Raw genomic sequence first — 22,039 nt, forward strand, 5'->3', positions numbered from 1 at the left:
ACTAATTGGTGAAGTCACAGATATGAGGAATGATGGCACAGGATGAGCTGCATGAAGAGATGCAGACGAGCAAACACCCCCCCGAAAATTCCCTTTTATAAACAAATGTGAGCACATGCTCCCAATCAGGGAGGTCCTGATTAAGAACCAATGTGAATACGAATATTTCCATTTGTGTACTCGCCGATACAGAGTACCATGGCCGATACTTTTCTAGGTTGGTTTTCGATTAATATGCAGCGAATGAAATAAAAGTCAGTGTTATATCAGTGGGTAATAAAGAGACATGTAGTGTGTGTGTGTGCATGTGTGTGAGCCCATTAACACACGTGTCAAACTCAAGGCCTGCGGACCAAATCCAGTCCATCAAGTCATTTTATTGGTCACACCAGAGCTTCACATGTGTCTGGTTGTCTTAGACTTTGTACTAATGTGTACTGGATAAATTAAATGCAATGGCCAAAAGCTGTGTGTATAACAAATGCAGCTAACGAGGTAGCTAACTTTTTTTATTTCTCTAATTCCAATCCTCCTCAAATATAAGGTTAGCATATACTACATGTTTTATTTTGAGATATCTAATCTACCACTTTTCTTACACATGTTACATACTGTTTGTATAACAACATTTTTACTTGGTGTGGTGGCCATTTTTAGATTTGCCTAATTGCCTAATGTTACCCTGGGAGGGTGTGTGACCCAGACAAAAGAAATCATTCTTTATATTCGCATTTTAAAATGTATTTTAATGGCCTTTCAATTTTCCTTTGTTTTTTCCTGTTCAGTTGCATGCACTACTGCTGTTGGTTTTTCTAAAACAAATTAAATCGTCACTTTCAGATTATAACAAGTCTGTCAAGTCATGGGAAAGAAAAATCACCTCAGTCCTGTTAAACAAAAAACAAACAAATTTGTTTATGCCTTCAACAAACGCTGCCTTTTACAGTGTGGGTTTAAATTGCCCAATAAAACAAAGCGTAGTTACCGTAAGACACCAGAGTACATTTTCAATCTGCAGGACGTTGGTGCCGTGGTTTATTGGAGCTGAGGCCTCAGCTTCTGTTTGACATTACTTAGAATATTGCAAATTATTCTGAACAGGCCTCTTCAATATGTTCTCCATATGTAGATTGCCCACCTACTGTATGCAAGTGCACAGAAGAAAAAAAAAGAAGAAGCTCTGAACCAAGAACCTGCTGGGATTATTCTAATGTCATTGAAAGGATCTCCTCTCTGTTTAATGCTTTTACCTACTTTGCATTTTTTGCCATCTTGATGCTGACACACATTCACCCTCGACCTCACACACGGGCCACACAGGCAGGACACAAACATAAGGCTTTACTAATAATCACTTCTTCTATCTCCGCAACTGACCTGAACACATACGTGAACACCCCCTGCACCCCCACTCCCCCCCCCACATACACACACACACACATAGAGCCTCCTGCTCCCCAACAAACAGAAAACCCTTTTACATAATGAAATTACACAGAGTCATATGTTACATCGTCACTAGAGTTATGGGTACGTTTTACATAAAATTCACATCGGGGACAATGTCCAAGATGCATGTGTGCATACGGATTTACATTTTAGAGGATATTAAAGAAATGAGCAGGGGGCAGTAAAACAGGAAGGGGGGGGAGAAAAAGCGTCCCAATTTCCTGTTCTATCATCACAAATACTGGCAGCCATAAATAACCTGAACAAACACACACACACACACACACATACTATCCCCCTCCCTCACCCACAAAGGCCTGCACACAGCAAATACAAACGGGGGTAAAACTGTTGTATTCCTAAAGCCATTTAAACATTGTTTTTTTTGACAAATGGTGAAATATATTTTTTATTACATCTGAAATTAAAGCTTGAATAAAACCGCAGGTAGATATAATTATAATGAGAGATACACCTACGGACAAAAACTTGATTTTTCAGTCGGTACACAAAGGATAAATGTATGGTGTGTAAATGATTTAATTTACTTGATACTTTACTTTACAGGCAAAAATAAATAGATTTTTGATGATTTCAGTGACAAAATGTGTTCAGTGTGTTGCAGATTAAACTTAAAAAAATGGGAAAACTCCAAAACTTGTCATGCAGATCACATTCTAATGGAGCTGAAATGCTACGCAACATAATTTAAAAAAATTTTTTTTTACTAATGTTAATGTCATAACTCAACAGCTACGCTTGTTTTTCACACAAATGCATTCATAAAGTTTTTTTGTTTTAAGCTTTAACTGATAACAGGTTAAAGTTTAAGGAACATTTTCTTCTTTGCAAATAAGGAATAAATAAAAACAAATTCAGGGAGTGTGGAGAAATTCCAGTGTGCACAGGCCAAGGGTGAGTCCACAGGGCTGTACTGCAATGAACTGCTCCGTTACTCTCAAGTAGAATTACTCAAGTCACTCAGAACAATAAAAACATTTGGTTTGTCCTTTAAAATATTGAGATTATGCATTTTTATCAAACGTTTCGTTTTGTTTTGAGCTTTTCACACTTCTCTGTCAAAACCAGGAGACACAAAGCCACTACTACTACTGTAGCACTAGAACCTGGACTATTTAATCTGACGCGCCGCCCCGAATTCCAGCCAGTAATTCTAATATTTTTAAACACTGGATTATGCTTTTCTTTTATTACTGCAGAATCTGAGGAAGAGTTGAGGCGTAAAGCAGGCTAAGGCCCATCTGATAGGATTACCAGAAAAGCCTGTGGGCTTAAGCATGGAGGGAGTCATAAAAATAATAAAAAATAATAATCTTAAAGAAAAAAAAAATTCATAAAGTGTATGTGTTCATTTATGTGATGGCTGCGGGGGAAAAAATGAATAAAGAAAAGATGATAAAAAGACGTCAGACTGGCACAGAATGTTAATCCCAGCATAAGCTGAAAAGCATGGAGACGACGTGTGTTTGAAAGACAAACACACACACACACACACACACATTTCCTATGATAAATGATTAAAAACAAAGGCAAAAAAATAGACACAAAAAACATAAAAACCTATAAATAACAATAAATCCATGTTTTTCTCCTTTGTTCTCATGCAAAGAAATACAAGTGTATTAGATAAATCTGAATTATTTGTGATTATAATTATTGTTTAAATTACTTATGATGAAATATAATTTTAATTTTAAATACATTTCGTGAACTTGTGAAGTGTTTGTGTATTTTTTTGTTTTGAAAAATTCATCAAGCGGGCCAGATTGAAACCCCCAAGTGGGCCGGTTTTGGTCCACGGGCCATATGTTTGATGACTAACCAATGACCTCACTCTTCACTCCACGTGTATGTGTTCTCTCCTTCATGGGTCCAATGACACCACGGTGGCTCGGAGTCACGTCGCGCAAAGAACAGTGAGGAGGAGGAAGACGAGGAGAAGAGAAGAGGGAACGGTGGTGCAGACTGTGAGATACAGAAGATGCAGGTAAAAAAAAAATGACCTTGCCGGAAATAACAACAGCAAAAGCCTTAATGTGTTGCATTACAAGATGTGTGATAAAACACTTTTATGGCGCCGGCCGTAAACGCTGCGGTCTCATCCCACACTGTGCCCACTCTGCAGCCCATTTTGTCAGTGTGGCTGTGTGTATGACCAGAGACTGGGTGTGGAAGTAGTGGTAGTGTCCAGTGTCCAGAGCTCAACTGTGGGGCGGGGGGGTTATTGTTGATGTTTTTGCTCTCACATTGGTGCAGTTTAAATGAACTGATTCTTGTCATTTTTATTATTTTTTTATTATCAGTATATATATTTTTTTGGTTTAAAAATGTCTCTTCTGACTCCTGTGTGTCTTCAGTTTTTTTCCCTTTCTGTTGTTTCAGGAGCATTTAGATGAAGGACTCAGCACTGCCCCCTAACGGTTTTGGTTTCAAATTACATCAAACAGTAACAAGTGTTATGGTATGAGATAAGTTGAGTAATTTAGATGAAAATATGTAAAGATACAACCCAACACAAACAATTAAGTGAATTTTATGGTATAGTATTTCTAATTAAACTTAGCAAATAAGCAAAACACAAAGATTTGCCCTTGTTGTGGCAATACATTATGCAACAATAGCAAATGATTTGGTCACATTTGAAGCATTGAGCTGCTTGTTGTCTGTTGTATTAACCACTAGTTTTTTCTGTCACAGTTATTGGTGGTGTTTTTTAACACCGATGTACAGCTTATCCTGGAATGTAGAAAGATGGAATTTTTAAATTATTTTAGGAACATCACTCACTCGTGGTTTGGTGTATACTATAGATAGATGGATAGATAGATAGATAGAGAGATAGATAGATAGATACATAGATAGATAGATAGAAAGATAGATAGATAGATAAATAAATAGATAGATAGATAGAAAGATAGATAGATAGATACATAGATAGATAGATAGAAAGATAGATAGATAGATAGTTGATGATGGATGGATGGATGGTGGATGGATGGATGGATAGATGATAGATAGATAGATAGTTGATGATGGATGGATGGATGGTGGATGGATGGATGGATAGATGATAGATAGATAGATAGAAAGATAGATAGATAGATAAATAAATAGATAGATAGATAGATATATAGATAGATAGATAGAAAGATAGATAGATAGATACATAGATAGATAGATAGAGAGATAGATAGATAGATAAATAGATAGATAGATAGATAGTTGATGATGGATGGATGGATGGTGGATGGATGGATGGATAGATGATAGATAGATAGATAGTTGATGATGGATGGATGGATGGTGGATGGATGGATGGATAGATGATAGATAGATAGATAGATATATAGATAGATAGATAGATAGATTTTAACTTTTATTAATCCCTCAGGAGTTCTCTTCGGGAAATTAAGGAAGGATTTTATTCCACACTTTAACAAACACACAGCCTCTGTATGTTTTAAACAGATTTCCATCCTCCTCCTCCTCCTTCTTCTAAGTTCCTGCTTGTCATCTCTCAATGCTCCCCTCTCTGTCTCTCTTTCACCGCTCACCTCCTTATCTGTTTGTGGACCTTGACAGTACACCCAGCCCTCATACCCAGGCAGTATAGATGTTAGGCCAGGACTTATCGATCAGACTATAAATTACCCATGCATCACTTCTCCTCTACTCACGGCACGTCTTACACAGGCAGTCCGAGGCCTCGCAGAGAGAAGAAGAAGCGAAGGCTGGAACGGGGAGTCGAGCGAGAGAAACGAGAGACAGTCCTCGGGCAAATTGTTAATTAAATACAAATCAATCCTCTGCCATTTATCAGGCTGCGCGTCCACCTCACCTTTAAGGAGGGTGCAGGGGGAGTAGGGAGTGGAGGATGGGGGAAATCAATAAGGCAGGCCGAGGGGAGGGATAAGTGTTTAATCCACCAATCAAACTATATCATGGCTATTATAGAGTGACAACTGAACATTATGGGGTGAACGGGGTGGGTTCACCATTTAACATCTTTTAGCCTACTACAGTGGAGAGCACTATCCAGTACTAGTGGACGCAGCATGTGGAAGACGAACACAAGATTCAGTATGAACACAAAGGGATTCTTTTAGTTAATGAAATCTGAGGTTTGGTTAGTGCACTTGAACTTTAACATATGAGGAGAAATAACAATTTAAATATGTCTGCATTCTTACTAAACAGTTTAATTCTTATCATTTAATATGAACTAATCCAGGAAATTATATCTGTTTTGATGGAAGTGAAACGTCTGCCTTTATAACAGTGAATAATCTCTATTGTGTAATGTTGGAGATTTAAGAAAAAAAAAAAATCTGTTTTATAGTCAGTTTACTTTAACGTTCTCTCATGTTCTCCAAAGTAATTTGCTCAGGTTACTGTACATGATAGTAGTCCAAAGCAGTATTAGATCATAGTTACTCTTTGGTACTGTAATCACCGTGATGTGACGCAGCACCAGTGTATGTTGCATCCTACAGCATTAAAGGCATTATAACATCTTGACTCGCCCTAATATACAGTATTTACAGCTAGTTAGGTCTTGCGTATTACGTGTTACTTTAAGTCGAGGCCGAGCGGACAGACTCACCTCAGGTCAATAAATCTGCAGAGTCTGAGAATAAGAAGAGATCTGACCCGTAGCTGTAAATCTAAAGAGCGTGCTAACGGGTAGCAGAGGCAGGAAAACGATCCTGATAGTAGTTTTAGCACGTTTACATTGACAGAAACGTCTCACACTGTAGGTCATTTGGTGGTTAGGACACGGCCAACTGGTGTCAGGTTGGAAGTGGTGCAGCAGTGAAAGTGCCGAGATGCAGATGGGTTACTTTATCTCCAAAAAACTGTCATTGAAACAACAAATATGACCGAAAAAAATATCATCTCTGACAAAAAACTAAAACTTTGATGATTCTTATACAAATATTACTAACCATGTCAATGACTAGAGGACCTTCAGAAGATCGATTGCAAATGATTGATCAAAATTGTGCAACTGTAAAATATTTTTAAAATGACACGTTTTCACATGAACTACACTGTAAAATAAATATTAAAAAATGACACGTTTTCACATGAACTACACAGAGTCATGACGCAGCGCAGCCTTTTAAAGCATATTTAAACCACGGACAAGACTCAAGAATCTTGGGAGATTAACCATAAACCAACATCTGTCTGGGGCCCAGAGAAAGGCAGAGTCCCAGATGTCACAGAGATTGGTCTTATTGGAGGATATCGGGCAGCCCACTTGGTCAACTGGGATTAAGGCTGAGACCTAACCTGGAATCAAACCTGGAGCATCTAAGACATGAGTTTCGAAATATTTTGACTTTTCACCTTCTGTGACTTCAGCTCAATGCCTTTGTTCTGTGATATTTTTTCCAGTACGGTGGCACACTGTGGTCCAGGCAACTGAATTGTCCTCTTTTAGAGTTGCTTCAGTTTCCCAGCTGTAATCCTCTCATCAGGAGCTTTAGCCTCACTCCTAATCTGACACACAATCTCTTCTGCACATGCTTCTTTTCTTGAACGCAAAAAAAAGAGTTCATCCCTTTCTGTCCTTTTATTCTACTGTTTTGTGTCTCTCCTCTCAGTCTTCTGTCTCTTGTCATTGTATTTTTCTTTTAATTTTTAAAAATTTCATGTAACCTTCAGAAACAAGACAACACTTTGGGCTGCTGCTGTGATCTGGTAACAATACGATAGCAGAGTTATTCCTAACGAGCACCAATAAGTTCATGTAACTCTTCTTCTACTACTTTTTCTACTCCATCTTCTTCTTCTACTCCTTCAAATCCCGTAATTCTTAAGTTGTAGTCTTACTTCTAATTTAATATAAAAACTGTAAAGTCCATTGAGGCAAAATAAGTTTCTGCTGTGAATTTGATCAATCCAATAACTTTACTGGATTTGATTCCATGTTTCACAATCCACTGTCCAACTTTACTGGATTTGATTCCATGTTTCCTTCAGTGAATCCAATCGTACCTGGATGATCTATATTTTCCGCATTTATGTCCTGTATACAGATCATTTAATAAAAATGCTCTCGCTCTAGAACTCCTAAACTTCAAAATGACCCCACTCAATTAGCGAGAGTCCAATCCCCCCCCCCCGACAGAAACCTTTTCTTTTCCACTTCACCCACCCACGACCAACAATTCAATCAACAGTCCACCTTCATAGGTGGCTTCCTCTAAATGCGGTTGCAGGAGGGGCAAGGTGAAGGTAGAGAAGAAGGGTGAGGGGAGATGAACAATAATCCAGGGCAGGTTTCTATGGAAACAAGGGAATGAAAGTCAGGTATACGCTGTGAGCAGAGAAGCTGAGAGGTCTACTCTGTGATCCAGTGCCATCAGAATGGGAGCAGAAAGTAGACCTTTTGGAGCTGGGAGGAATGGATTGCTGAGCGTGATTCACTGCAGTGTAAGGAGAGGAGAAGCCTTAAAGAGAGACCAGAGAGGAGGAGGTGGAGGAGGAGAGCAGGAGGCGGAGGCGGTGGGCAGTGGAGATGAGAGTTGCGGCACCATTTTTCACAGCAGACAAAAACATTTGCTAGGATATCAATTTGCAGCCGCGGAGCAGTCTTCCCCTCCTGCCCTATCATCCATCATCTTTTCGTACTAAAACACCACTTGGGCACTCCAGCCCTCCGCCCACACAACCCACCCACACACACCATGCACACTTGCACAGCCTCACCCTCTTTTTTTCACCCCACTCTTAACAGTTATACATACAGAGACGCTCAAATCTTTCCTGCAACCTTATTCAATCACAAACATGCAGACATGGACTGATACTTATATGCATTGCAGTTCCTGTTTAAAGCAACACACACATGCTAAAATGCACCACCGTGCATGGCTTGGGCAACAAAGGCGGGGCTGAGGAAGTTGCCACAGCCGCCCGCTCCCCTAGTCTTCTCTCATTAGCACCAGTAGGGGAGACCCCACCCTCTTGCTGCCCCCTTATTGGCACCTTTGCCTGCACCCCATCACTCATCTCCCAGCCATCATCCATCACCCATCGCGATCAATAGGAGGCCACGCATTCATCAGCCCCTGGGTGCTGATGGGAAATAGGAGGGTCAGCAGGAGGGGATACGGAGCAGGCGATCACATGATGCAAAGAGAGGGAGCAAGAGAGAGAGAGAGAGAGAGAACAGGGGAAAAAAGGGAAGAAAAGATATTTGAAAGTGGGAAAAACCGAGTAAAGAAAGAGAGATGGAGGAGGAGGAGTCAGGCCGGGGAGCGTTTGAGTGAAAGAGCTCGGCTGAGAAGTGATGAGACAGAGGTGTGCTGTTAAAGCATCATGATGACAGTGGAATTTTAACAATGTTTGTAGGTCCCGGTGTCACTGAAATGAAAATTAATCTGTTTTTGGAGGCAGAAAAGGAAAACGTACAGAGGTTTATTAAAATGTAAAACAAAACTAAACCAGGCCCAGGGACCGAGAACGGCCATTAATGTGGCAATGAGCACGGGCGGCTGGTCTAATTTACCACAGTCACATTCCCGCTGATGACAGTGATGAAGCCATCATAATGATGAGTGGCCATTCGCTGCATCCAGATGAAAGAGGTGGCATGAAAAACACAGAAAGATCCTTCAGGGCAAAGAGAGAGAAATATAACTGAAGAGAGGTTTAATGTGCATGATTACACACACACACACAGAGAGAGAGAGAGAGAGACAGAGAGAGAGAGAGAGAGAGAGAGAGAGAGAGAGAGCAACATAATGGTGCAATGTCACTGTCAGTCATTGAGTGGTTGTCAGTTTCCGGCAAGGCTCTGCACTTTGTGCTGACAGCCCATAAGTTGTGCCGACACACATACACGCACGGTCGCACGCACACACATACACACACAAACGCTGGCTCGGGCCTGCCTTCCCCTGACTGAAGGTGGACCGTAATAGATGGCACTTTAAAATGATGGATGCTCCCTCTGCCCAGAAAGGTTAGGGTTGGGGCAATAAGTTACTGAGCACCACGTTCAGTGTGAGATGTGGAGGTTGCCAACAAATATACAGCACTTTGTGACTGCTTGACAGACATGAACCTGTTTGCCAGTCAAACTGCAACATGATGTACTTTGGTGGAAAATGCATTAAAAAGATGCAACACTGCATTTTTCAAACGCGTGTATGTAGCCATGTGTCATACAGTTATTTAAATAACCCTCCTCCCCTCGCGACTTCCCGTGAACGAGTTTGTTAACATGTGACTGTGAGAATCACCCTCGTCACTTCTCGTCATGTGTAAAATACAAGGAACATTAAAGAACAACGCGTGAGGGCAGACCACTGATCGAAACCCAAATCAGACTCCGGTGGAAACTGGAGCTTTTCAAGGTCAGGTGAGAGACACAGTGTTTATCCAAAACACTCCATTGTCTAAGGAGTGCAGTGGACAGAGCAACAGCAGGTTAGGTGACATGTCCACAAGCTACACCACCAACAACCACCTGAAGTCACCCAGTCCCCAGGTTACTTCTGTGTCAGATGTCGCTCTCAGGTTTCGAACCCCAGGTCTCCATCTGCCGGATGCTCTCATTGGATTATTCAGGAGAAGCTAAACGCTTTTTGTAGTGAGCTGACTGGGACAAAACCCCACCTGGGTAGGATAAACCATCGCAGGCTTTTACTACAAGTCTCTTTTTAAAAAGCATCAAAATTGTTTAAGTCTAGGAATTAAAGGGAAACGAATGGCTTTTGTTCACAAGAGATTTCAGTTCAACAATGTGGGAAAATCAAGCTCTGGCAAAAGAAATAACCTAAGAAAAAAAGTTGGTTTTCTTTACCAAATAGCCAAAAGACAAATATTTTGGTGTCAGTAAAAATACCTACAAAAATGAATTAAAAATACATTATACTGTTTTCTTTTAGTTGGGTTAACAATATTTGCCCCTTCTAACAACTAAAAGTGCAACAACAACAATAAAAAAGACAACACAAAATAGAATAATTACAACAACTGCCTTATACAGCTAGATTTTCACTGAGTATTATTTTGTACTCTAAAGGATCTAAATATTTTTGATAAATGGTTTAAAAATATAATCTTTTTCATGAAAACCTACCTGGAGCGGTAGAAAATACTTTATATTGGGCCAGATCTGGTCCCCGGGCCATAGGTTTGCCAACAGTGTTTTATGGGCTGTTTTTCTTTTGTTTGGTTGTTGTTGTTTTTCTTTTTAATCACATGGTCTATCTATCGTCCTTAGTTAACACAAACCGATGCTTCCGTACATCCACACACGCCACTGTGCATCTGCGTGTGTGTGTGTGTGTGTTTGGGGGGAGGAGGGGGACGTGTAAAAGGAGAGCAGTGGCAGTTTACGTCTGTGTTTAATATTGGAGGAGTTTTAGGTAACTGCAAACCTACAAACCTGGGGTCACCATGTGTGAAGATGGACATCTGATCTGCAGAACTGCTCAACGCAGCTATTGTTTAAAAAAGACAACCTAAAAGTCTCATCGGCCCGAGACACACCCAGATTCTTTTTAGTGTCTTCTCCATTCAAACGTGACTCGCTTCTATTTCCCTATTTTACAGTTTAATTTAATCTGATTTAATTCAGTTGTGTTTCAAAAAAAGAAGCATAGAAGCATTTAAGAAATGAAATGAGGGCAGGATTGTGACATTTAAAAAACTGAACTATTAAATATAACATAAGGATTCAAAAGGACTGTATTGTAATATTAAGTATTGAATTCAGAAACACATTTAACACTTTTTTGTGTGTACTAGTATTGTCAAATGAAGGAATTCAGAAACACATTTTAACGTTTTTTTGTGTGTACTAGTATTGTCAAATGACAGATAAGTCATGTTATATTTAAAAAATATATAAATTATGTTTTATAAGAAAGAAAAGAAAAACCTTGTAAGATAGAATACATAAAGCAGTAGCAGCATATACAACAGCAATGCTAATGAAACAGAGCAATACGGTAATACACAATGTATAGAGCATTAGTTAGGACAGAATATTCTAGAAGGTAGAACACACAGCTTATAGTATATTGGATGCAGTAGAACCTGAAGAAGTAGAAATGTTTTGCCCCACAAAGAGTAATATGTTCCTGAAAACCTTCTAAGATTATAAATAGATTTGATAAAGAAGTCCTTAAAATTCTAGATTTCTCTAAACATGTGGGGGAAATGAAAACATTCACTGTGAATAAATAAGACTTTACAAAACCATCAGGCCATTAAAATATTTTCATATATTTTAGCAACAGTCCATTAAAACCATTCAAAGTGGTGAGTTTGGAAAGGACTAAATATAAATAATTACTTTTTTTCTCCATGTTTCTCCCCAGAGACTTGACTTGAAAAATCTAAATTATAGCCTTTTAGTTTCCAGTAAAAATTCTCAGTTAACCTAAACTCCATAATGAACATAAACATAAATGTATCTCACAGGTTTTTAAATGCACAGGTGGACAGGTTAGTTCTATTACATAGACTAGCGTTAGCATATAAATACATAAATACAAAAAATGTTAAAAGGCAAACATTTTTACACCTGTATGTACCATCAGTGGGATCAATAATAGTATAATTGTGATGAAATAATTATGTCTAGTCAAGTCCACCACATTCCACCAGGGGGACCCCAAGAACCACCAGTGGCACCTGCACCACAGTTTGAGAACTACTACCCCTTTTTTAATAAAAGTTATATTTTAGTGATTTGAAAATGTGTTTAATACTTGCTTCTGTAGGGGGTGCTATAAATGCAGCTTGAATACTCCATTGGTTGTTGATAGAATATTGAAGTTTTATACTATTTTACCCACTTGGTCAAATCTCCTTCTACTATAAAAAGTAACAACTTAAGTGATTTCTTATTGGTAAATATCCTGCATGGATATAAAATAAATTCTAGTCTTACTGGTCGTGATGTAAAAGGGTGAGGTCACCTGCTTTTCCTGACCCTTGAACTTTTGACCCTTGACATGTTGTCAGCCAGCTGCAACATGCAGTGGTATTTCTTCCTGAGACTCAGTCTGATCTAAGCCTGCCAGGTTAAAGGAAGAGTGGTATCTGAGCAGGCGTACGTTTGTACTTGCTCCATCATTAATGGGGTTCAGATAAAGATACGCAGATCTCAGCTAGCACTTTACCACAGATTAGGAGACAGTCTTCGAAAACCGATGCGATTATCTTGTGTTTTCAATCTAGGCCACGTTTTGGTTCAATTCACATGTAGGTCTTGCTTTTTTCCTTTGTAATTGATGTCCGTAACTGATACAACAGTGAGGCGTGCGAGTGTGTGTATATACACGTGTGTGTGTGTGTGTGTGTCTTATAAGCTGGAGCGTCTTGAGTGACCAACATGAGAAATTCATGCAAAATACTTTTAGATTAGATTGTGTGATACTGTAACTGGGCAGTTTGAGAAATCCGCCACAGAAACAGCATTCAGACGTCAAATCTCATGCACTTATACGTTCAACCACCGTGAAGTAATTTACCTCGTAAATCTTAGGGCATTAAAATCTTGTGTTGAGCTGGTCAAGAGGGTTTGACGGGGCAGCGCAGTTCAAACGTAAATCAGCATAAGTGATCTGATAGATTTTTCTGTGTAAATGTAACATCGCCTTGGCATGAATAATAAGTCAAAGGAAAAAAAAAACACAGGGGTTGGGGGGGGGCAAACATGTCCAGCGTCCAGCCCTCTACTTGGCAAACCAATGTGTTTGGGTCATCAAATCGACAATGAGATTGACCCATCAATTGACCCTTGCTGACCTCTCAGGCCAATCAGGCTAATGGTGGCTAGTAGCTGGAGCTCTGGCTCACTTGTATCCTTTCACTTGTGTTGCTTACTAGCAAGTAACACACAAAGACACACACACATACAGTCTCAAACTAACACGAGTCCTAACTCAAACCCGGGGTGACTAACACATTTCAATTTTAACTGTCTGTATTGACGCTGCCTTCACTAAGGGACCTACAGTATACATGAGAGCTCTGACCTTTCTGACCCTGCTCACTTGTTAAAATAAAAGGCCATTCACTCTACTACACATATACCAAACATAAGGCCCGCAGGCCAAATCTGGTCCACCTGATTTTATATGGCCCACCAGAGCTTGGTAAAGATGTTGACGTTTGGTGATCACTTTAAGACAACAAAGGAATTCATTAATATTTCAGTTAGAAATCCGCAATCAACTTTGTTAGGAACAGATCATGTAATCAGATTGACTGAGTGGTTTTTCTTTCTGCATGTTCCTGTATTCCTCTACGAGGAAGCAATGGCTAGTAGTAATAGCTTTTCATTCCCTGCAGGGGGCACAATGCAAAGTGTTTTACTATTTTTTGGCAGGTTGCATGAACAACTTGTACAACTTGTTCCAGCTGAGCCAAAGGAGTCAAAGGCTGGCAACAAGCTGTGTTTCTTTCTAGTCATTCAGCGGTACAACTCAACAGCAAGTCTCCAGCAAATCAGCATGAAGAAAGTTTACAATAGCATCCAATAATATCTGATGCAAAGGATTGGCTCGTTCATATGTGTGTTATATGAGGAGAAAGACTAAGACGGTGCTAGAAAGAGTGCGGGCTGTAATAGTGAATGTATGTGTGAGAAATATTTATTAATTTATTCAGAAACACTGTAATGTTTACAACCGGTGAGACAACATATATTAAAAAGAAGCTTTCTTCAAGGTTAGGCCGAGGTCATAACGAGGAAAACTCAAGATATGATTTTTTTTAATCAAACGTTGAGTGTGAAATCAAAAGTCAATAATCAGATCATGACATCACTAATTCATAGTCCAGTGTGAAAGGTTCAGAACACATGTCTGGCCACTCGTTCATATTAATCATAAAAAATGCAGAATCACCATACTCAATGTTAACTGCACTATATCACCAGATCAATACGTTTCTGTGGTCTAAACCTTCATTGATCAATGGTGTGTTCGTGTGTGTGTGGAAGTGTGTGTGCTTACACGTGGCTGCACAAGGGGCTAGCTGATCCAGCATGTAGAAACGGCGTCATTTTTTTAAATAGAAGTGTAAGGATTAATGATTGAAGAGAAAATGAACAGCAGTGTAATTTTGATTATGATTAGTTGTCAGAAAGTGAAATATTGTTTCAGACCTAAATTCTATGTATTGGATTTAGAAGATGTTCCCAAACTTTTATTAAAAGAGAAGACAGATTTACCAATGTGAAAAAAGCTGAACTGTAAAACTATAGAATATATAAAATAAAATTAATGCTATAAAAAAAACTTATGTCAGAATTGTTTGGATTTTTAATACGTTTTTAATAGTATATGACTTAACATAGAAATATATATATATAAAAAACGAATTACAAGGACTTTTTTTGGTTAGTCAGTTTGGCTCATGTCCATCATTACTTTAATAAAGATGTTAATAAATAGCCATAATTAGCTAAAACATTACTGAAAAATGATATTTGATATTCTATCTTTATTTGGTTTTAATTCAACAAATATGCAACTGAGGTCTTACAGTTATCATACTGTCTTTAAATATAACACCTATTGTCGATACTTTATTACTGCCAAAAAGATCAATTTCCACCTGTTTTCAGTTTATTTCTGACTTCCCTAAAACTATTGATTCTCTCTCTCTCTCTCTCTCTCTCTCTGTTTCTTTCTTTTCTCTCCCGTCACAATATAACAAGAAATAAATTGCACATCTTTTCCAAACAGAGCAATTTCTCCGCCATCTGTTCACCAACGTAAATCAGAGCTTGTTGATGTAAACCTGCTCCTTCGCCAAACTCCCCCCAGTGAGGACTGAAACAGGCCTAATCCCCTGGTCTGTGCTGCTGCTGGTCTCTAAATCATCCCTGCATATTAATACCTCTGTGCACCAGTACCAGGAATAGGTCCAGATATGAAACCAAGGCACTGATCTAATTGAAGCGCCAAGAAAAGAGGGCATTCTTGGACAGATTCCTAATCAGATGTCTGTCACTAAGTTTAAAAAAACTTTTTTTTTTATTATTATTACTAGTATTATTATTACACGTCAACTCTAGTTGATATTAGTGTTTTATCTATATTGTATAATATCCATCCATCCATCCATTTTCCTCCGCTTATCCGTTACCGGGTTGCGGGGGCAGCAGTCGCCACCCAAATCACATTGCACCGTACCAACCCCCCTTAAACCTTCCTGCAGGTGGTGAGTCCACTGGAAGGTATTAACCGCCCTAACCGGGATTCGAACTTGCCCAGGAGGTGAACCCTGGGGTTCCACACCAATGACAGAGACATTGCCTCTGGGCCAAAGCGCCACTACTTTCCATTCAATACTTTTCTTTGACGTGAGCTTTTGCCCACAATGCGTTTAAATGACAACAGTTGTATTGACAACAATAAGCCTTACAATACGTTACATGAGAGACATTTTACGATTAGCCGTTTACCTATTTACACAGGAATGTTCTAGAACTAACAACAGTTGTTCATGATGCCTTAAAATGATTGTGATTCAATCAATTATGTTTAAGTGTAAAGTTGTATTTGTCTGTTATTCTGAGACGAGGACAGCTACGGGGTGACCTCAGTTTACGAAATTCTTGACCTACTGTGAAAATTGAGTAATAAAGGTTGTTTATCTTTTTCATTTTCTAAAATACTATACTTTAAGCAGTGGCCTAAGAGTTTTGCACAGCACTTTGAATGAAGTAACATAGTATCATTTAAACATGATAAAACCAGTTTTTATGACAAAAAAAAAAAAAAACTCTCACACACACGGTGTGGACGTGGAGGATGTTGCTGTGTAAGAAAGTGTAAGAAAAGGGCTAAAAGTGTTCGTACAAGCCAGAGGCTGTTTCCGTCATAATTCATCTTTATACAGCAGAGAAACTTGGAAGCGACTGGCTAACCTGACTGCTTGCATCATGTTTTATTTTAATTAGTTTAATTGGGTACTTATTTTGCTCTCTGCAGCTTGGCATCCTCCACAAACCTAACTGCCTTAAGTGTGGAACAGTGTGAGACCATTTTACACCCATCTTTTAATGTTATTTATTTAACTTTTTTTTTGGTTTTCAAAAATAATTTGATGTCTCAACAGAAAGCGTACACTCAGACTAAGCAACATTTTGGCAACTCTACGTTCTAAACTCCTTGGACCCATATAAAAGGGAGTACGAGTGTCTGTTAATGAAATTAAAACTCACAAATGTCAACACCAACCAGGTAAACATACAGTATAGTTTCACCTACATGGTCAAAGAGTCATGTAAGAGGCCTAATGACGATGTCCCGATGTGATCCACAGAGAGGCTTTTACCACACTGCAGCTCACTAACGTGGCTTTGATTAAACTTTCACTAATTAAAGTCTCCCTCATCTGATTAGCCTGAATAATTGATTTAATTTGTCTCAGCTCAACTATTGGCTGTGACCTCTACTTAGTTAATGAATTAATTGATTCAGCTCGAGAGAGTTTGGAGGAATCAGAGATAAGATTTTGACATGTGCTGCTTTAATCTTGCTGACTGGAGACACTCTTTGGGTCATAAAGGCAATGTTCTGGCAACAGTCTGGGGGTCGGGAAGTGAGGCATTGGCTGCGGACTGCAATTTACCTCTGCACAAGTGTCCTTCTGCAGTTTGTCACTGGATGAAGGAACAGCCTTGGCAATGACACTTTAAAAGCGCCATTTCTCAGACGCTTTCAAAGTTGGAAAGAAACTTGAAACCCACACCAAATATACTTACTGATACTTTCCCTGGCCGAGCTCCACCTTCAGTGAGCGAAAGCAATACTCTAAGGGTGTTCATGTTTTGGAAGGGAAAAATATGAGTCAATAATATTGCCATAATACGTGATTAGAACCAGTATTCATACTTTACAAGGGCCCTTGCATTCCTAAATCACCAGCCCCCTCTTTACTGGCATCGTTTTTCTCAGTAATGTCACAGAGGAGCTCCCTCAGCCCAAACACAGTTATTAACCAGATGTAGGGGGAAAAGCAGCATCTAAACCCCGGTCCATTCAGTGTCATACCGCTGCAATAGTGCTGTGAACATCAATTAATCAAATAATGCAATGCTACAGGAGTTTAATTTGTTTGAAATACCATGTGAAGGAGGGGAGTTAGCCGAATGCTCTTAGTGATTTTTTTAAACGTTTGCATGTGCAGCGAAACTTAGTCAAACAGTGCCCTCCAGTGGTACAATAGAGTATTGTTTATCTCACGCTGTAAGACAAAAATGAACTCTGATAATATACCAACGGAAACATTTGCTTAAAACATGATATATCTATTCTGTGAACTTAAAAAAATTAAGACCGATTAATCATTTTCATGCTATTTAGCGTGTTTGCTTAACATTTAGCAATTATGAAATGCTAATTTCAGTCTTGTAAATACAATGGTAAATTGTAGCTACATAACCATTGTGTTTTCAAGTATCTTTTAGGAAAATCTGTCTTTTTCCAACACTTAATATGTATATTATTAGATATTCTTGTGATTATGCCATATTAGAAAAGACAGATTTAATACTATCACTAATTAAATGTCTTTGTAATTTTTGCATATTTTTCTGGTAAACAGACCATTTTATTTGGCTAGTAAAACATTCGGGTTATTCAGCTGAGTCATTTCTTAGATATAAATGTGACCTCACCTACCCCACGCTGACCTAATGTCCTTTTATTCTTCTTCGCCATCTGTCTCTTCTAACACATTTCTATTCGAGAAAAGAACTTGGTTCTTCACCCCATGTCAAGCCTGGACAGCCTTTAAGGCTTTTTTTCCTAAATAACCACCATTAATCTTCTAACCAGAAAATAGCACAAACCATTATAAATACACAGCTCAGGGGAGTTACAGACAAGGATAGATAGAAAAAGTTTTTTGCCAAACACAATCAACTCAGTAGGGACAAAAAATGCAGCAACTTGTGCTGTAGCTTCTAGTTCCAAAATTATCCACAAGCACAAAAATCCATTACAAACAAAGATAGAGAAACTCTTCCTGCCGAATGGAAGAGTCTGAACCAACTGATAATTCAGAGTTGTACAGTACACTGGGGTATTTTGTGACTCATCAGTTTCTGTCGTTAAGATAAATGCGTGAACTTCCCCGGGTTTGACCAAGTGGGGTTTTTTTTTTCACACTTTGTATGCGAAGCTCGTGGTTTTAGGTTTAACCATAAAAAAAATCAATAGTAAATGGGTGAAATATGAGCACAAGTTAATAAAAACAAACTTAAAAAAACATGACCCTCTGCAAAAAAAAATTTCTAGAATTTGTAAAAGAACATTCTAGGTAGACGGTACAGACTGACATTCAGGTAAATTGTGATACATACATTATTATAACAGAGTGAGCAACAGTGAGCACGCACTGGTGGACAATACAAAAAACACTCAATTCAAATCTATGCTGCCATTTTAATGTGTATGGCCTGAATTGACATTGGGTTTTGGCTACTATTCAAATTATTATGCTACAGTTTTCATTGCTAAAGTTAATCATAATGAAAAAAGCGAGAGTCCATGCATGAATAATATAACCAGCCTCAGTGACATCTTTATGTATGTTTGATTAAAGATTGTGTGGTTTGTTTTTCTAATTTCACATAATACACTTTTAAATTCCCTGCAAAGTGATCAAGCGCAGTATTAACAGCTGCAATAAAAACCATTTGAGATAAACAAATAAATGAATGGTGTTTTTATTATGATGTATGGCCAACTGCTGCCATCTGGCTGCCTGACAGATATCAGAGACTTCATCATTCAGCCCAATGTTAACCTGCCCATTCAAGGTGACTTAGTATATAGAGTGAGAGGACACTTTTATGACATTTTAGGACATACATGTGGACACAACTTGACCTTGTAAGGCAGTACACGAAGAGAAAATATATCCCAGGCAGCCCTGCTCCTTTCTTTCTATTCACTGTCTCCTTGGACCTGGTAAATCTAATGACCCAACAGATCAATTCAGCCACAGTTTGTCCTGTTGTGATTAATCACTGGTCCTGGTGTTTTTGTCTATGGTTTATCTCTTTTATCAACCGGTATATAAAAGTAATTACTACTATAAATAACAATGTTGGAGAACCACGGACCACATTTATTTACACTGCCTACATGCTAAATGCTACATTTTGTTTGTTGACATGTATGCTTCTAAAAGTCCTGTGTAAAGTTTTTTTTATGAACAAAAGTATAATTTCTACTAGTTTTCTCCATCTAACTTAGTTTCACTGCATAAAATTAAGGTGTATATATTTCTTTTTGATTAAATGATGTAATATATTACTTTGAATTTTAACACAGTCACGCACATAAAAATAAGGAAATAGCAATAATATAAAAATTCACAGGGCAAAACATACATCAAACAATACATACATTTTCAGGTCTCTCAAAAAATTTGTGTTGTACACTTACCTGATAGGTGTTTGTGTTATTAGTGTGTCTCTGCAGAGATGTTTTTTACTAGCGTCAGTGCCCCATGGGGGGGACCCGCTGTAGGCCAATTAACGACATTAATGAAAAATATTAAATACGTTTTTCTATATTTCAAAACAACAGTAGTAAGGTGGTAGATGCAGTGTGTAAACACATGTCACTTTACACATACACGTCTCTAAATTATTCACACTGTATCTTTATAAAAAATAAAATGAGCGCGAAAATAGCTTCTGTTGCTCGGTGCTAAGGGGGGAAATACAGTACAAACGTTACGTCCAGCGGTTTAGGTCGCGCTTTCCCTTTAACTCTGCGCGTGACGTCATAATAACGTGACTCCTCTGTTTTGCGACAGGACGCACTGGCACGCGGCTCGACGTCGCCGCCTCATCCCCGCTGGCACAAAACAGCCTGTTGTGGTTAGATACTGAAAAGCGAACCGCAGTGTTTTATTGTTAGTGTTATGTCAAAGTGTAAATGATGTAATGCAAGGCAGCGGCAGTCCAAAAGCCCAATACCTACCGTGTTTCTTACGGTGAAGGAGGAGGAGGGCGTCGTAGTTTGCATGTAAGAGTACCATTGGTTCTTAACTGTTGTCTTATTTTTGCCAAAGAGTATGAACATATTGTACGTTTGTGGTTATTAAAAAAAAAGCATGTTCAGCGGGGGTACTTTACCTGATATGATTATAGTTTACTTCTGTGCTCAGACACTATCGTCATTTACAATAAAAACGTAGGCCCGCATTTGTTGTGTGAGGTTTGCAACTGTGTGGGCATGTTGATGTTGTACATGACACGAACATACAGTAAAAAAAAAAACAACAAAAAAACGGATTGTCTCCACAGAACCTTGCTCTACTTCCTGGACCTTGGCACCACAAGCTACTACATCTCCAATCTGGGCTCCTGTAAGAGCCACTGTCAGCTCCTCTACCAAATGAAGTTAACTTTCTCCAGAAAAGCATATCTCCACCTGGACTCCACCTGTTACTGGGTACCCTGTGCACCGTCCCGGGCTCCAGTAGCCCATCCATGCCTGTGATCCCCATCCCAAGGCGGGTGCGCAGCTTCCATGGCCCCCACACCACCTGCATGCACTCGGCCTGTGGGTCGACACATGCTTCCAAGCTGGTGCGCACCAAGTACAATAACTTTGACCTCTACCTGCGCTCCCGCTGCATGTACAGCTTCCTCCGTTTCCTTTTGTACTTTGGCTGCAGCCTGCTGACCTCCTTGCTCTGGGTGGCGCTCTCTGCCCTCTTCTTCCTGCAGTATGTCAGTGTGCGGGTGCTCCTGCGACTGCAGTACAAGCTGTCTGTCATCCTGTTGTTGTTAGGCCATCGGAGGCTGGACTTTGGGGTGGTCAATGACTTGTTTATTTACAGTATGCAGATTACCATGTTTCTGGTGGGGGGGCTTGGCTGGTGCTTTATGGTGTTTGTGGATATGTAGCTGCCACGTGAGATGAACTAAAGTAGCAGAGCGTGCTTCAAATCTCAGAGCCTGACTAAAAAAAAAAACCCTTTGAACATTAATTCAAGAAATTATTGTTCAAATATCCTAAACGAACAGCAGTCGAAAATCAAATGTACGATCTCCATTTTAAAGGCTAAAAATGTCTGTTGCTTATTTTACATTTGTATTGTATTTCCATGCTGTTTGTAACCTCTTCTCACCACGTTTAATGCTCGTTTTGACCAAAAACTGTTTTGTTTACACAAATTACAAAACTGTTGGTGTGAAAAGTCAATGTTGCATGAATATGTGACCTAACATGACCAGTTTGCCTCATTATGGTGTGAGGCAAAGCAGGCAGTAGTGCCAGAATATTAGTTCTTTGAACAAAACAAGACGTTTGTTGTGTCCCCCGGCTTGAATTGGTGTTATGAATTATATTCTGGCAACATCCACAATTATACAATATGCCTAGAGCTCACGGCAGAGATGAAGCTGATATGTGTGCGTTTCTTGAACAACATTGTGGATAATGTTTTTGTGGAAAGGATGGAGAAAAGAGGCATTGTGCAAGTGACAAATTTCCCATTTTTTTTGTAAAAATCGATTAATAAATGTTCTCCTCATGAAGTCTTTTATGCTTTAAAA

At 39.1% G+C, this 22,039-nt stretch overlaps 1 protein-coding gene across 1 annotated transcript; it reads left to right on the forward strand.

Annotated features, from left to right (window-relative positions):
- Window positions 1-19,900: 19,900 nt before the first annotated feature.
- tmem250 (transmembrane protein 250) lies at window positions 19,901-22,039 on the forward strand. The gene is made up of 2 exons (XM_008325942.3): window positions 19,901-20,501; window positions 20,783-22,039. Exon 2 carries the CDS (start codon window positions 20,969-20,971, stop codon window positions 21,386-21,388), a length of 420 nt encoding a protein of 139 aa, XP_008324164.1. The 5' UTR covers window positions 19,901-20,501; window positions 20,783-20,968; the 3' UTR covers window positions 21,389-22,039.

Source organism: Cynoglossus semilaevis, chromosome 14, assembly GCF_000523025.1.
Source record: "Cynoglossus semilaevis isolate Cse_v1.0 chromosome 14, Cse_v1.0, whole genome shotgun sequence".
NCBI classification, from domain to species: Eukaryota; Metazoa; Chordata; class Actinopteri; order Pleuronectiformes; family Cynoglossidae; genus Cynoglossus; species Cynoglossus semilaevis.